Here is a 14,472-nt window from a genome sequence, read left to right on the forward strand (position 1 = left end):
TTCACACTCAACTGCCATGCACAGATTATTCAAGAAATAGCCCATATATATTATGTGTACTAATTACTAAAATATACGTATTTTTAATATTAGAAAATAAAAATTATATAAAATAGAAAGTTAATGTTATGAAAACTTCAGCTCTGAAGGAACAATTGTTACCTTTTCAGAAGTCCTGGCTGATTTTGCACTTTCAGATATCATACACACGTATTTCTAGACATTCTGGGTTTCAGTAAGAATCAAGAAATAAGATTAAAGGGTTTATTTATTCATCTGTTTTATTCATTATTCTTAAAAGACACATTCTAACATATTTCTAAGAAATTCTAACATATTCCCAAGATAGAACAGGAAAAGAGAAAAATGTGATAAATTCCAGTGTTTTCAAATCCTCATTAAGTATGAAGGAAAACATGGGACTCCGTTTTCCCAAAAGAAGATTTTTAGTGAGATTATTAAACTAGGAGGGCTGCAAAATGGTCACACGTACAGCAGCCACCAAAATGTAAGTAAAGCAAAATAAAACTCAGATAATATGGAAGGCATTAATTCACACATGGTACACTTAAGATAATGTAGATATTACAAGCATGAGAAACTGGAAACTGAAAACCTGCAATAAAGAGAAAAAAGGTTGGGGAAAATAATGCTTGAATACATTACTGTGAGAAGCTTCCACTTACCTTGAAGGTTAAGTAGCTGCATATATTTATTTAAGTACATTAGCAAGTAGTATCCTAAATATTTTAAGAATACTAGCAAGCAAATTTAGATTCTGAAACTATGCAGATGAATAAAAGAAATTCAAACACAAGCATGTTCGACCAAAGGACAGAGCTCCAAACATTTTTCCCAGTAAACAGGCTGCCTCAGATGAACTCAGTGTAACTGTGTTTTCTCTCGCCGGAGGAAAGCCCGTGGCCAAAATTCTAATTTGCCTATTTCTTGCAGATGTATTTTCTCAAGTAAATTCAGCATCACCAGGAGGTGACATAATGACAATTTCTTATACTGAAGTGCTCAATTTATTCACAATACAGACACAAGTCTAACTATATTCTGTGGCTGCTGAACTCAAGCTGTTTTACTCCTGAACAAAAAGTTGGCAATATTTAGTATGCTGTACTGTCAATAACTTCTTGAGCTGAATCATAATGAACTTACTACCATAGATTTTACAAGAAACAAAAGGAAGTTAAAGGATTAATATCTAAGTCATTCACATATCCTTATTTATGTAAGCTAGTGAGGCTCATCATAAGGACTACTGACCACAAACAAGTATAAATTCTGAGATTTTGACAAGACTTTGTTAAGGCTCATTACTTTAAACAATTCCTGATGCTCCCGTATTTAAGTGAAGTTAAATAACAGTATAATAGTTTTCCACTTGATTTTGAGATACTCAATGTGAAAAAAAAAAATCCAATGAGGTTCAACTGAAAAAATTCCCGTAACTGAGAATTTGCAATAAGTCAGTATTATACAACTTTGCTCTTTTTTCAGTCTTCAAATGTCTTCCAACATGATGGCTCTTCAGGAGTCTTAAATAAAAACTATGAAAGAGAAGCAACATCCGAATTAATAATTCAGCATTTTAGGGTGGTCAGAATTATAGTACAGCATCATTGCTGTCAGGTTATCTATTTCCTTTGTACATTTGATGTTACAAAAAAAAAAAGAAGAATGAAAAAAAGGCAGATGATTACTACAAGAAAAAAACCAAGGCACACACCTTAAAAGTAACTTAAGAATTACGTACCATAATAGATATTCCCACTTTAAAGTATTATGTGGGAAAATAAAAGAAATACTACCACTTTTTATCCTCCATGTCTTCTTAATATAAATTAAGATAAAGTAAATGTAAATGAGCCCAATCCCTAATGACATTCTTATTTCCTTTCTCTTTCCATCTCATAGTTTCTCTTCTTTTAATTGAATTTAAAACTCAGTTTCAATTGGATTTTGGCCAAAATATTAAAAATCCATTTAGAAAAATAGGTGTCTTGGAGCCTAGACTAACCTCTGTGATAACCAAATTCTTTTTTTTTTTTTTTTTTTAGGAATAATTGAGTAGTCTGCAGTAATTAAGGAAAAATGCTAATAGTCAGTTATCTCCTCAACTTAGGAGAAAAACACCAACATTTCAATATTCAGATAGCAAATTAAGAAATCATGAGAAACTGAAAATACTTTGTCCAAAATGTACAGCGTGATCCTCTGCTCAAATATTTAGAATATTCAGTGACACACTGCTATCCCCATGAGAAGCACTGTACTGGAAGAAAACTACTGTTCGTGTAAGAAAAATTATTCTGATTTTCTCATTATTACTCCTATTCTGAAGTGAAACCACGTTTAACTCTAAGTGGAAATCTTCAGTTATTTTCCCTCCAAACTTTTCTGTCTCATTTGCTGTGATACTAACTACATTCTGAACACTACAGAAACTGACTGTAATAGATACAATGACTGAAATTGATACTTACTCTAGTGGGTTTCTTTGCTATTTGCAATATATGACATTGCAAAAATACAAATAATTATATAACTAAGGATTAACAGCCTTACATCTACCCACCTTGGAAGAACAAAAGAACGTTTAGAATAAACTATGCCAAGAAAGGTTAACATTTCTCTCTTCCTCCAATATAGAAAACGGTACCCAAAAGTTGTAGGTTACAATCTTTCATTGTAGAGCAACTAATTCCAGCCAACAAAAAGGTTGAAATATTTTTATTTTGGTATATTCTTGACCTATTCAGGTATGCAGAAAAAACTACAGTCCAACATCTTTTCAGCAATCCTATTTGTCCTCTCATATCAATGGAGGATCCCTGTCAATTGTTTAGTAACACATGCCCTGGAATGCTAGGGAAAAGCTATAGAGAGGTATTTAAAGCACTTCTGAGGCAGTGCTGAGACAACGCACCCTAGAGAGAATGTGGTCTATTTCCATATTGTGTACTTACTAATAGGGAAAAATGTATTTTATTTTAAGAAGAAAATAAAGAATAGCTATGCTCAACAAATTGCTGGCCAGGCCAAGTTAAGCCACAGGGCAACATACTGTTAATCAGGCATAATCATCTCAGGAGTATTGCGTAATCAGTTCAGTCTTTATGACAAAGTGACCCATGTGACATCAGAGGAAAAAACAGAATTATGAGGTCATTTTATGTTTCCCACAATTGCACATAAATATTTACTGGCTATTTGAAATAAGACAAACCCCTGGTCAAAGGTGTGAGGTGCATAACCCACTCTTGCTCACAATTTTACAAGTCTGTTAAAATTAGATGCACAGGATGGGGATAATTGTGAATCTATACGACCCATTCTCCCTAAGAAGATTACAGCTCTATTCATGAAGATTCTTTTTTCCACCAGGGTAAATAAAGATATATTAAAAATCAATATTTTGGCAGAAACTAGTTTTCCTGGGGATCAATAATGTGTTGTACCACTCCAGGGCTCTTCCTTAAGCTTGTCATCCCAAATACTCTCACACCCTCAATCAGTTTTACCGCTTGCTTCTTATATACCATTATTTCAATGTGCATTCACTTTTGACTACCCTTTCCTGACTCTCCAGGCTCTCAATCTCATGATTGGAGAACAGTACATATAAATAAGGTATATGCTATGCTTGGTCAACACTTTCTCTGTTCTGAGAAATTAGTCCACTTATAAATGTGCATGAACTGAGATGTTCATGCCAGTAGAAATCACAACCAACAGAAAAGTTTCCAAGATGCACCATTCAAGGAAACAATACTTTCTGTGTAACTGTTGATTATATTTTCTTAGGAGAAACTAAAATGCAGGTCAAGTTTACTCAAAGTTATCCAGAAACGTCATGATTATTACTTACATATATAATCCATCCTTTATTTTTATCCTCCAGTCTTAGAGGAAAGAAAGTTGCAATACTTTATCATTGCGTAATAGAATTTAAATGTAAATACCTATGTTTGAGTAATATTTATCCAATTAAGTATTAGAGACTTTGTACATGAACACAACAATGCATCCCTCCTATTGTAGCCCCTCTTAGGTTCAGATCCCAGTGGCTGTTATCAGCACTCCTCATTTTTTTTTAAGCTTTATTTTCTCTACTAAGCTGTGGCAACAGTTTAACAGGCAGTGTTTGTGCTTCCTGAATGCTGCTAAATCATCCCTGAGGATTACTTCACTCCAGAGCATGTAACAGTATTTCTGAAGACTAACCTGAGCATTTGGGATGCAGTTCCTATTATATCAAGTAATAGATTGTTCAAATAAGTAATGACAGAAATTCTTAATATGGGGTTGTCTAGACCCTGAAAATGTTGTTATAATTTTAAACTACATAAACTATTATTATTTTGATTAATTCAACATTTGGATTTAAGAGCAAAGCAGGAAGAAATTCAGTACTTATGCTCACCACTCTAAAATTTAAATGCAAAATGCCAGTTGCATGGGGCTTCCAATACTGTTCTGCAAAGAAAATTGAACAGTCTTTTTAGGCTAAACAGAACTTAGAGAACAAGTGAAATTTCAAACCATCAGAACACTTCTGTGTATATTCTTTGCTGTTTTTTTTTTTTGAATGCTATTATTATTATACTAATGCATTGTAATTCTTTTTGTCCAAAAGTCTGCAACCTAAACCAACACAAATACAGCAGGAAATTTAACACAGAATTATTTAACAAAAGCAGGTATTTCTTATTAGTTACTGTCAAAACAAATCAGTATTTCAGTCAGTCCCAGACCAGAGATGCCATTCTCTCAGTTCAACTGGCTTTGAAACACTGAATGTCAGAAGTTGCTAACTCTCATATATACTGTTGCTAAGGTGGCCTCAATATTCCTAGCACTCAAATTCTTCAGTTATTTGCTTGTGGGACAATAGTTTTTTTTCTCAATATTACAATACTCTCTGCTGTAAACTATCACTGTCTTAGCAATATAAGGCAAAATGAACCACTGTGCAGAAGGACAAAAGAAACTCAAGACACCATTTAAATATTAGTGGAACACTTTTAGATGGTTAAAAGGCAGAATATAGCTGTCAAGCTTGGTCAGCTCACAGGGGAAATTTCACCCATCATAGGTAATTATACTTATAACCATCGTCTTTTTTAAAACAACAATATGCTATCTAAATTACCACCATCATTTTTTTAAAAACTAGATCTAATTACATATTTCTGAGATATGAAACAGTTCTGACTGAAGAATTTATGCTGTAATTATACTTTGTATTGCTTTGAGTCACTGTCTTCAATAAGGCTTCCACTACAGATGTATCCTTGTATGCAATCTCCTTGAAAAAATCTGCTCATTAATTTTCATGGGAATCAGTCAGTATACTTGATTATCAGATAACATAGAATTATATGAATCGGTTTCTCATGGTAGTTTTTTAAAATCATTAGTAGTATTGCTACCTGACATGTTAATGATGCTGATACATTTATGTGAGTTTTATATGATTATGTCTGCTGTTGACATGGAGTACACAAAGTGGAAAAAAAAATAAAAATCAAGGTAAAGTAGTTCTGAAATGAAAAAATGAAAAATGAGATGACCTAACTTAACAGGCTGGCTTAACTGATCTCAATTTTCCTCTGGCTTAACAGTACATAATGAAATCAATGAAGATGAGAAGGATTTCTATTTAGTCAGAAACATTGAATTATTTTAGTAGTAGACTTCTTCAACCTTACTATCTATAAAGGTTCAAATGTCCCATCACGTGATCAACAACAGTTCTATGCACTTCAGATAGAGTCAAACCACTAGTTTCACACTACTATAATCTCACTTTCTCACAAGTGAGCCACGCATGCTGTAATGTTGTGGACTGTTTGATTGAGATATTTTTACAAATTAGTTAAACTTATCCATTCCATACTTTCTGAAATTTTTCTCCCAAATTTCACTGTAATGGAGTGCATCTCCCTAATATCACCATTTTAATTAGGTTATAAAGGATTCATGTCAAAACTGATCCCACACCAAAAATTAGCTGCATATTCATCTCTAATTTCCTGATCATTCCCTGATCATTCTGCATTACGTTATGACAAACTAGGTAACTCATTCGAAAGTATAACATTAACAAATTTTGAATGACTTGTTTTTACTACCTACACAATTTTTATTAATAATTGAAGCATTATTTACTATACAGGTATAGCATAGTAGTGAGATGAATACTAAAAAATTATTGAACTAAATATTTGTTGAAGTAAGGTAAAAGACAGTCATTTTCAAAAGGAACTAAGTAATTTTCCATGTGACTGAACTATTAACAGCAGTTCACATTGGTAGTAGAGAATGTATCTGGCTGTATCAGGGGTACGGAATGCCTGTGTGTGTGGACATGTCGCAGTGTCTATAAGTGCAATTTATAAATTTTGTATAAAGCAGGGTATGTGTTCATTCAATTTTCATAACTCACAATTTTCATAATTTGTAGATATATTAACAGACTGCTCTGAAAGTAATGGCTCTTATTTGTTTTCATGGAAACTACAACAGATACAACGAGTAAAATATTCAAAATTAAATTCTCTGCTACACAGCACCATTTGTCAACACAGTTGCTACCAAGAGCTCTTCATTTTTTCCAGCGATGAACAGAAGTCTGCATGCTGCACTCATAAAAATATGTACCAGTGGAGGCAACCCACTGTCACTGTCACCATTGCTGAAATGCATCACCCACTGCCTCACTGTGCTCATAGCCACTGTTTGGTCTCCATAAACATTCAGCAGGTGTCAATGAATGTCAATAGGGGCATTTTTGTTCCATTTGGAGAAATTCAGTAACACCCCTTTGCTTCATATGCACTTCCATGTCAGATGCCATTTTGTCAGACTGCTGCTCTGCTGTCATCTGTCACATGGCAACAACATGTAATGGAATAATGGTGGGAAGGTTCAACCTCTACTGCCATGCCACCATCTGCCTCTGACACTACAGGCAAGCAATACAAATAAGAAGTGTTACTTTTGGAGGAGCCCTTGCACACTGCAGAATATTCATGTATTCATTTTCATTCTCATACAGAAACTTAGAAATTAAGAAATTATGTACAAAACAAAACAGTCTTTTTCATTTGTTTACTTTTTTTTTTCTTTTTCTTTTAATGTTATAACACTCGTGTACATTGTTTTGCTTGCCCAAGTCTGAGGAGGAAGCAGAGTAAAAAAAAAAAACAAAACACATCAAAGTTACAGGTTGTAAAAATGCTTTCACTTGCATGGCAGCAGTTTGCACTTGAAGAAAAACAGAAATGGGCCAGGCTTACATTAACTTGTCTATGGGTGCTTGGTTGGTATCCACTTGGGATAGTGACTGCTTCTGATCAAAATATGGAAAGCTCCCAAACTGAAGCTTCCAGCAGTTACAGATACAGTACAAAAATGTGAATGTTTCAATGCACTCACTTAGCATGAAATTCCACATTGATCTACACAGGTGGCATCTTAACCATGTTAAAATTATTTCCTTCCTTGATGTATCAGATATAACAAGATGCTTTTAAACTTAGCATATGATTACAGCTACTGAGAGCAGGGAAACTAAACATAATGGATTGAATAATGCTATCTGACAGACCTGATAAAAAATAAAGTTTAAAATAGTCATGAAAGTGATAGCAACTCTAGTGAATGTAACAGACACAAACCAATATGATAAAACAGAATTACAAAGCAAAAGCTTAAAAAAAAAAACCCAACATTTTTCAGAAACCTCAGCACCTATTGCTTCATATAAACGGACAGAACTTAATTAAGAAGGATGGAAAAGCATTTCTTTTTATGGGAATCTGTGTGCAGAAAACAAAGAAAGCATTGAATTTTGCTTTCATCTAAGAGCGTTTAATTATTAAGAACTGAATAGGAGCAAGAAACAAAAAAATTGTCAGAGAAAGATTTTATAAGAAGCTTTGTAGTATGTGCCAATTTGACTATTACTAATTACATTTTCATATATCCCTTTGCATGTCACACAGTTTTGGAAAAGACTAACATGTATTATAACATACGCTTTCCATATATAATATAGCCCTTAGGCAATAGCACTATGTGGTACAGTCAAAGGATGAAAATCCAGTTCAATGAAGTATGATTATTAAGCATTTTAGTCTTCAGAAATAATAGAAGTAAAACCATTTATTGTATGTGTAGAAGCTCTAGTTCTCTGAGATGTGTTGTTAACGCTGATTTCTGGTTATACTCTTTTGAGTCTTCTAGACACGTGACCTTTGCTATCCACAAGTTTCAACAGAAAAGTCAGCCTAACAGTCACCTCCTTTTCCAAAAACAGAACGAAGAGAAGAAGATTATACACAGAAGAGTTATATGAGTGGACAGTGGGGCAGACTGAGAACTGGCTGACTGGCAGAGCTCAATGGGTTATGATCAGTGGTGCAGTCTAGCTGGAAGTAACTAGCAGGATTCCCCAGGGATCAGTGCTGGGTCTGGTCTTGTTCAATATCTTCATTGACCTGGATAAAGGGACAGAGTCCACCCTCAGCAAGTTTGCTGATGATACAAAGCTGGGAGGAGTAACTAACACAGCAGAAGACTGTGCTGCCATTTAACAAGACTTGGGATTTGGACAGAGAGGAAATTGATGCAGTTCAACAAAAACAAGCCTAGAGTCTTACACCTGGGGAAGTGCATTAGTACAGGTTAGGGGCTGACCTGCTGGAGAGGAGCACTGCAGAGAAGGACATGTGTAGAAGACCTTGATAGAAAGCAGACTAATCCTAGCCATCATGGTCAAAAAAGCCAATAGTATTTTGGGATATATTAAAACAGCATGGCCAGAAGGTCAAGGAGTCGATCCCATATACTCCGCCTCAGTGAGGTCACATCTGGAATACTGTGTCCAGTTCTGGTCTCTCCAGTTCAAAAAAGACAGGAATCACTTAGAAAGAGTCCAGCAGAGGGTGACAGAGATGATTAACATTGTCCAGAAGAGGGCCATGAAGATCAGAGGGCTAGAGCACCTCCCCTACAAGAGCTGGTTCAGCCTGGAGAAGAGAAAGCTCTGAGGAGACCTTATATCAGCCTTCCAGTACTTGAAGGGGGCCTACAGGAAAGCTGAGGAGGAATTCGTTTTAAACTGGAAGGGGGTAGATAGATTTAGACTAGCTTTTAGGAAGAAATTCTTTACTGGGAGGCTGATGAGACACGGAACAGGTTGCCCAGTGAGGTTATGGATGCCCCCTCCCTCCATCTTAAGCCTGCATTATTCAATAGATTTCAAACTTCTGTGTTGATTCATATCTTGACCAACTGGTAATACAGAACAAAGAAGACCTGCTTGGACAACTTGGCCTCATGAGCATAAGCGTGTTTCTGACAGAAAGAATTTTATCTGTTTACTTATGTATGCACATCGGCAATGGAATTTACATGGACAAACACTCACAGGGAAATAAAAATCTTCTTCTGAAACCTCTTTACACATTCATAGCCGAGAATACATTTTAATTTTTCTAAGTGATTTTAATTAGTTAAATAATACACCCCTCTATGTTTTTTTTTTTTTTTTCCTTTCTCCTAAATAAAGCCTCAAGCAAGGAAAGCCAAAATACTGAATATCACAGAATCACAGAATTGTAGGGGTTGGAAGGGACCTCCACAGATCATCGAGTCCAACCCCCCTGCCAAATCAGGTTCCCTACAGCAGGTCGCACAGGTAGGCATCCAGGCAGGTCTTGAACATCTCCAGAGAGGGAGACTCCACCACCTCCCTGGGCAGCCTGTTCCAGTGCTCCGTCACCTCACTGTAAAGAAGTTCTTGCGCACATTGGTGTGGAACTTCCTGTGCTGCAGTTTCTGGCCATTTCCCCTTGTCCTGTCTCCACTCACCACTGAAAAGAGTCTGGCCTTGCCGTTCTGCCCCCCCCACCTTAGATATTTATAGACCTGGATCAGGTCCCCTCTCAGTCTTCTTTTCTCAAGGCTGAACAGACCCAGTTCATTCAGCCTTTCCTCATAGGAGAGATGCTCCAGGCCCTTCACCATCTTTGTGGCCCTCCGCTGGACTCTTTCCAAGAGATCCCTGTCTTTGTTGTACTGGGGAGCCCGGAACTGATGCAGTACTCCAGATGAGGCCTCACCAGGGCAGAGTAGAGGGGGAGGATCAAAAGCCTCTCTTTCTGTTGATTTGTATTCATTTTGTATTAAGTATTTTTATAAAGGATCAGTATTTAAAAAATAGTGCAAACTAATCAGTATTACCTCATATTTAATTCTAGAACTCATAGTTTTTCGTATGTTCTTTTAAATATGACCTTATTTCTGAAAGAGTTTTAAGGTGTCATATCCATTGAACGAGCTGCTCCGTTCAAGTGCCATGTAACTGTGATGGACACTTTTATCTTGATTTAAAAGTGCTCCATCACTTCAAAAAGTTGTCTGAATAGATACAAGAAACTCAAGAATGGACATTAACGTTAGTGAAGGCCTGAAATTGAGCCCACTGCAGATATGTGGTCAAGTCTTGATAAAAGTGTTTACACTCATACGAAATTCCTTAACATGAACGACAGTGTCTGCTCAGTTCATGCACTGCAGAACAGTGTTGCTAATATCTTGCAAGGGGAACTTAAAACAGGATAGCTTGTAAAAAATCAATACTTTGTTACTAATATTTTATGAATTTATATTTGCAGACACTTTGTACAGATAAAACTGAGTAACATTACCTGTCACTACAAAATACTGGGAATTAAACTTTTTTAGGATATTCAACCAGTAGGTCTATAACTGAGGTTTCTATAGGCAGTAGATAGAAATTGAGTATATGATTCTTGTGAAGATAAAGGCAGCAGAGACAGTCTTATCAGTGTGTGTATTTTCTGCAGTGGGATACGAGGATGAATTTCTATGAACTCCACTGATGATGTTATTCTGCTTGATGAAGAAAATAAATACCCAGAAGTAATAGCAGTAGCTCCCATTAGTGCATACCAGCTGTTTAATATTTCTGAGTACACCTAAAATGCCTCATAAAATGGAGACTGTTTGCTGTGCAGAATTTGATCTGGGAATACATCAAAGAGTTTTATTCCAGTCAAAGAGTATGTTGCTCATATCCGGCTTAATTCACTTAAAGAATCAGTAGACTGTGATTTAATGTTTGCAAGTCTGGCTGATGGATGAAAAGTAATAGCTAGATATTAACTAGGAAGAGATGTTTGCATTTGAGTTTCATGAATAACTAACGAAGTAAGGAGAGATTTCTGTTTTTAAATAAATATCTTAGTAGGCAAATCAGAAATTATTGAAGGACTTTGCAATCTTTATTGCTCTTCTGATCCTGAAAAGACATCTGATAATTCTTCAGGATTCATTTTGCAACAACCAAGAGAGAACTGACGGCACGCTTGTAGAAGTAGTAAACTGTAATCCATGGGAGACCAATGACTCGCTATTTAATTCTCCTGAAGTATCTGGAATGTTACTAATTACTGAAGTTGTGTCTCCAGCAGACAAAGGAACAGCCTGGTGCTGCTCTAGCAATTAAAGCTGTGTAAGAGAAACAGAAAGTGTGATAAATGAATTAAATGAATAATGATAAATGAATATCATAAATATACTGGGAAAGAAGTACTATCTTATATCTGTGAAAGTATTGGTAGCCACGTGTGGTACAGGTGTGATATTAGTCTTTGTTTTTACTGGGCTGAACAGCAAAACAACGCGTGAAGAGGTAACATCTGTTGATTTTTCTATCTTAAACACAGTTTAACTCTGAAGTGATACTTAGTCTTTCTATTTTATAGTTTAGCTTAGCCAGATTGGTAATCAGAAGTATCCCTCAGCTAAAAATGTGTGCTTTTTTAGATATATATTGGTAAACATGTTAAGAAAGAAGAAGAGAAGGAGATGGGAAGGAAAAGGGAAGGGAGAAAAAAAATGAACGCCCAAGCAGATTGATTGTGCAGCATATTACGTGACCACTAAAACCTCATGCAGTCTTACCAAGGTATTATATAGCAAATACAACTCTGTAAATCATATTTTTAATAAAAGCATAGAAATGGTTTTAGTGACCTCAAGAGCTGAGTAAATGCAAACCCTCCCATTATTCATATTTTATATGAGGGCCAGCACCAGAACAAATGGTGCACCTCAGAGCAGAAGTATTAAATTTTCAAAATCCATTGCTCCTGTGAATCAATATAAAATGAATGAATTACACATCTTATCCGTTGAGAACACCAGCAAAGTAGATGACATGGTATTCTGGAAGAGGTACAGATGCAACTGCATTTAGTAACTGTATTTTTTGTCAGCCTCATTACCTACATCAAGAAGGAAGATTACCTATTAATTAGACATAACAAACAACTTTTAAGGTATACCTTCAAAAAGACTAGTCTGTACAGAAATCAAATACTCAGTTAAACTTATAAAAATGAAAACAGAAATCCTGGCTTACTTATACAAGTAAATACTTTGAAAGAGTTTATATTAAATAATTCTGAAAAAAAAAGGATAAGGACAAAGACATTGCGTGCTGTGTGACAGTGAAGATGCAATCTTCAAAGTAAACTGTTACAGCTGGTGTTTACTTAAGATATTAAAAAAAAAGAAAAAATAGGGACAATTTTGGGATTCCCCAAAAATCACACTAAAAACTGTCAGAATAGCAGAGGCTCGTTCCTGACATTTTTAGTGCAAAACTATCTAGATGTACAGAAAAATAAGCACTCAGAAAATATGTAAACTTGAAAAGGAAAAACAAAGTTCCCAGAAAGTAAAGTAAAGTATTCCAGAGGAAAGAAGGGAAGACTGGCATTAGGGTCAGAAAAAGCTGAGCATTATATGAGGCACATGAAATTTTACTCTTTAAGAAAGCAAACAGAAAACCAATCTAAGAGCAAGTGCAGTTTTCCTTGTTGGGTACGCAAGATGTTGGAGAAGAATGTTCATGAGAGAAAAAGCAATTTTCCAATTATGTATAAACGTGTAATTAAGAAAGGACAATGGATTAAATTACAAGAACAAAGAATAGTATAGGAAGCAAAAAACAACATGCTGAAGAATAAAATAAAATACAATATTCTTACCATGTAAACAAAAGCACAAGCAGGGAAAAAAACTTGATATAAACACGACTCCAAAGCACAATTTTCTTACCTTGGGCCACCTCTTCTGTATGAAAATCAGGAATACCATGTTTAGACCAAAGTTCCATAGATACTGCTAATGCTGCTGGAAGGTCATTATCTAAAATTTCAGTAGGAAATTCAGCCATTTCTGTTTTCTTACTTTGGAGGATAGTAGGTAAACAGGTGATATTGTTTATTCCATCAACGCAAAGAAACCCACTGGAGCAGGATTGTATAAGGCAATCATTGTAATTAAGCTCACAGCTTCGTCCCTGAAAGAGAATTTTTAAAAAGCCATTTTTGAAGTCAATTTGCATTTCATAGTCATGCTAGTTCAAATTATTGCTTTCTTTTGATTCTAAAGTGTTGTTTGCTTATATTAAAATGTTCACATTTTCAAAAGCAAATCTAATCAACTGGAAAATATTGCTCAAGTAATTTAATAGCATAGTTGTACATTTAAATTTTTAGCTAAATGGTATTTTTTATTCCCACTCAGTACTACAAATTATCAATAAAAGTTGTTTCCCCACAAATGTGTATTTGTAAAGTATCAAAGATACTGGTCTTGCCAATTAAAATAATCATTTTTATATAAAGGTGCAACCTCAATTTAAGAAGTTAGTATATAGTTATACAGAGAACTGTACTGACTTAGCTGTCTGAAAACCTACGAATTGCTGATTGTCAAATCAAAGATATGTTTTCTTTTGTATTTCATTAGTTGTTGCCAGTTAGCAAATCTTCATACAGCACCATTTTAATAAATTTGGTTTGTAGTTTACTCTTTGAAAAATAGAAGTGTAGCAGCAGTTTTAAATTGGAGCTTTAATTTTATCGAGGATAACAATTCATGGGAAGTCTGAAATATTCTTTCTAATAATACATTAAAAATTTCACAGCAATAACATGTGAATTAAATGCACTATTGAGGTGTGAAATAAGTATACACTGAATCCAGCCTATGTTCGTTTTATCTTCACTTCTGCTGTAAATGAACTAGTGAGCTACACAATGAGAGAGCTGACTTTGCTAACGTAGATGGATCTCCTGCATTTGGATAGGTATTTAAAATATGTATAACCTCATCCCTGAAAGGCAAGCATCTCTGATGTTATATAATCTGACACATAATCAACCCTGTATGCTACATTTTCCAATAACTGATGGCATTTATGGTTGGGCTTGTCAATAATTTTATCATCATCGTTTCTAGCTACGTTAAAGAATAATAGAATCACTAAAGTTGGAAAGGACCTCTAAGATCATCAAAGTCCATCCATCAACCCAACACCACCATTCCCACTAACCATATCTTTAGGTGCCACAT

At 35.2% G+C, this 14,472-nt stretch overlaps 1 protein-coding gene across 1 annotated transcript in view; it reads right to left on the bottom strand.

Moving 5' to 3' along the window:
• The window catches only part of EYS (eyes shut homolog), a 660,788-nt gene that overhangs the window by 322,567 nt on the left and 323,749 nt on the right, over positions 1-14,472 (bottom strand). The window contains exon 24 of the mRNA XM_042829470.1: positions 13,171-13,414. Coding sequence (XP_042685404.1) covers positions 13,171-13,414 — 244 coding nt within the window. The remainder of the gene's footprint in view (positions 1-13,170; positions 13,415-14,472) is intronic.

Source organism: Centrocercus urophasianus, unplaced genomic scaffold (assembly GCF_019232065.1).
Source record: "Centrocercus urophasianus isolate 14NV4802_14NV808 unplaced genomic scaffold, USGS_Curo_1.0 seq_10, whole genome shotgun sequence".
Classification (NCBI taxonomy): Eukaryota; Metazoa; Chordata; class Aves; order Galliformes; family Phasianidae; genus Centrocercus; species Centrocercus urophasianus.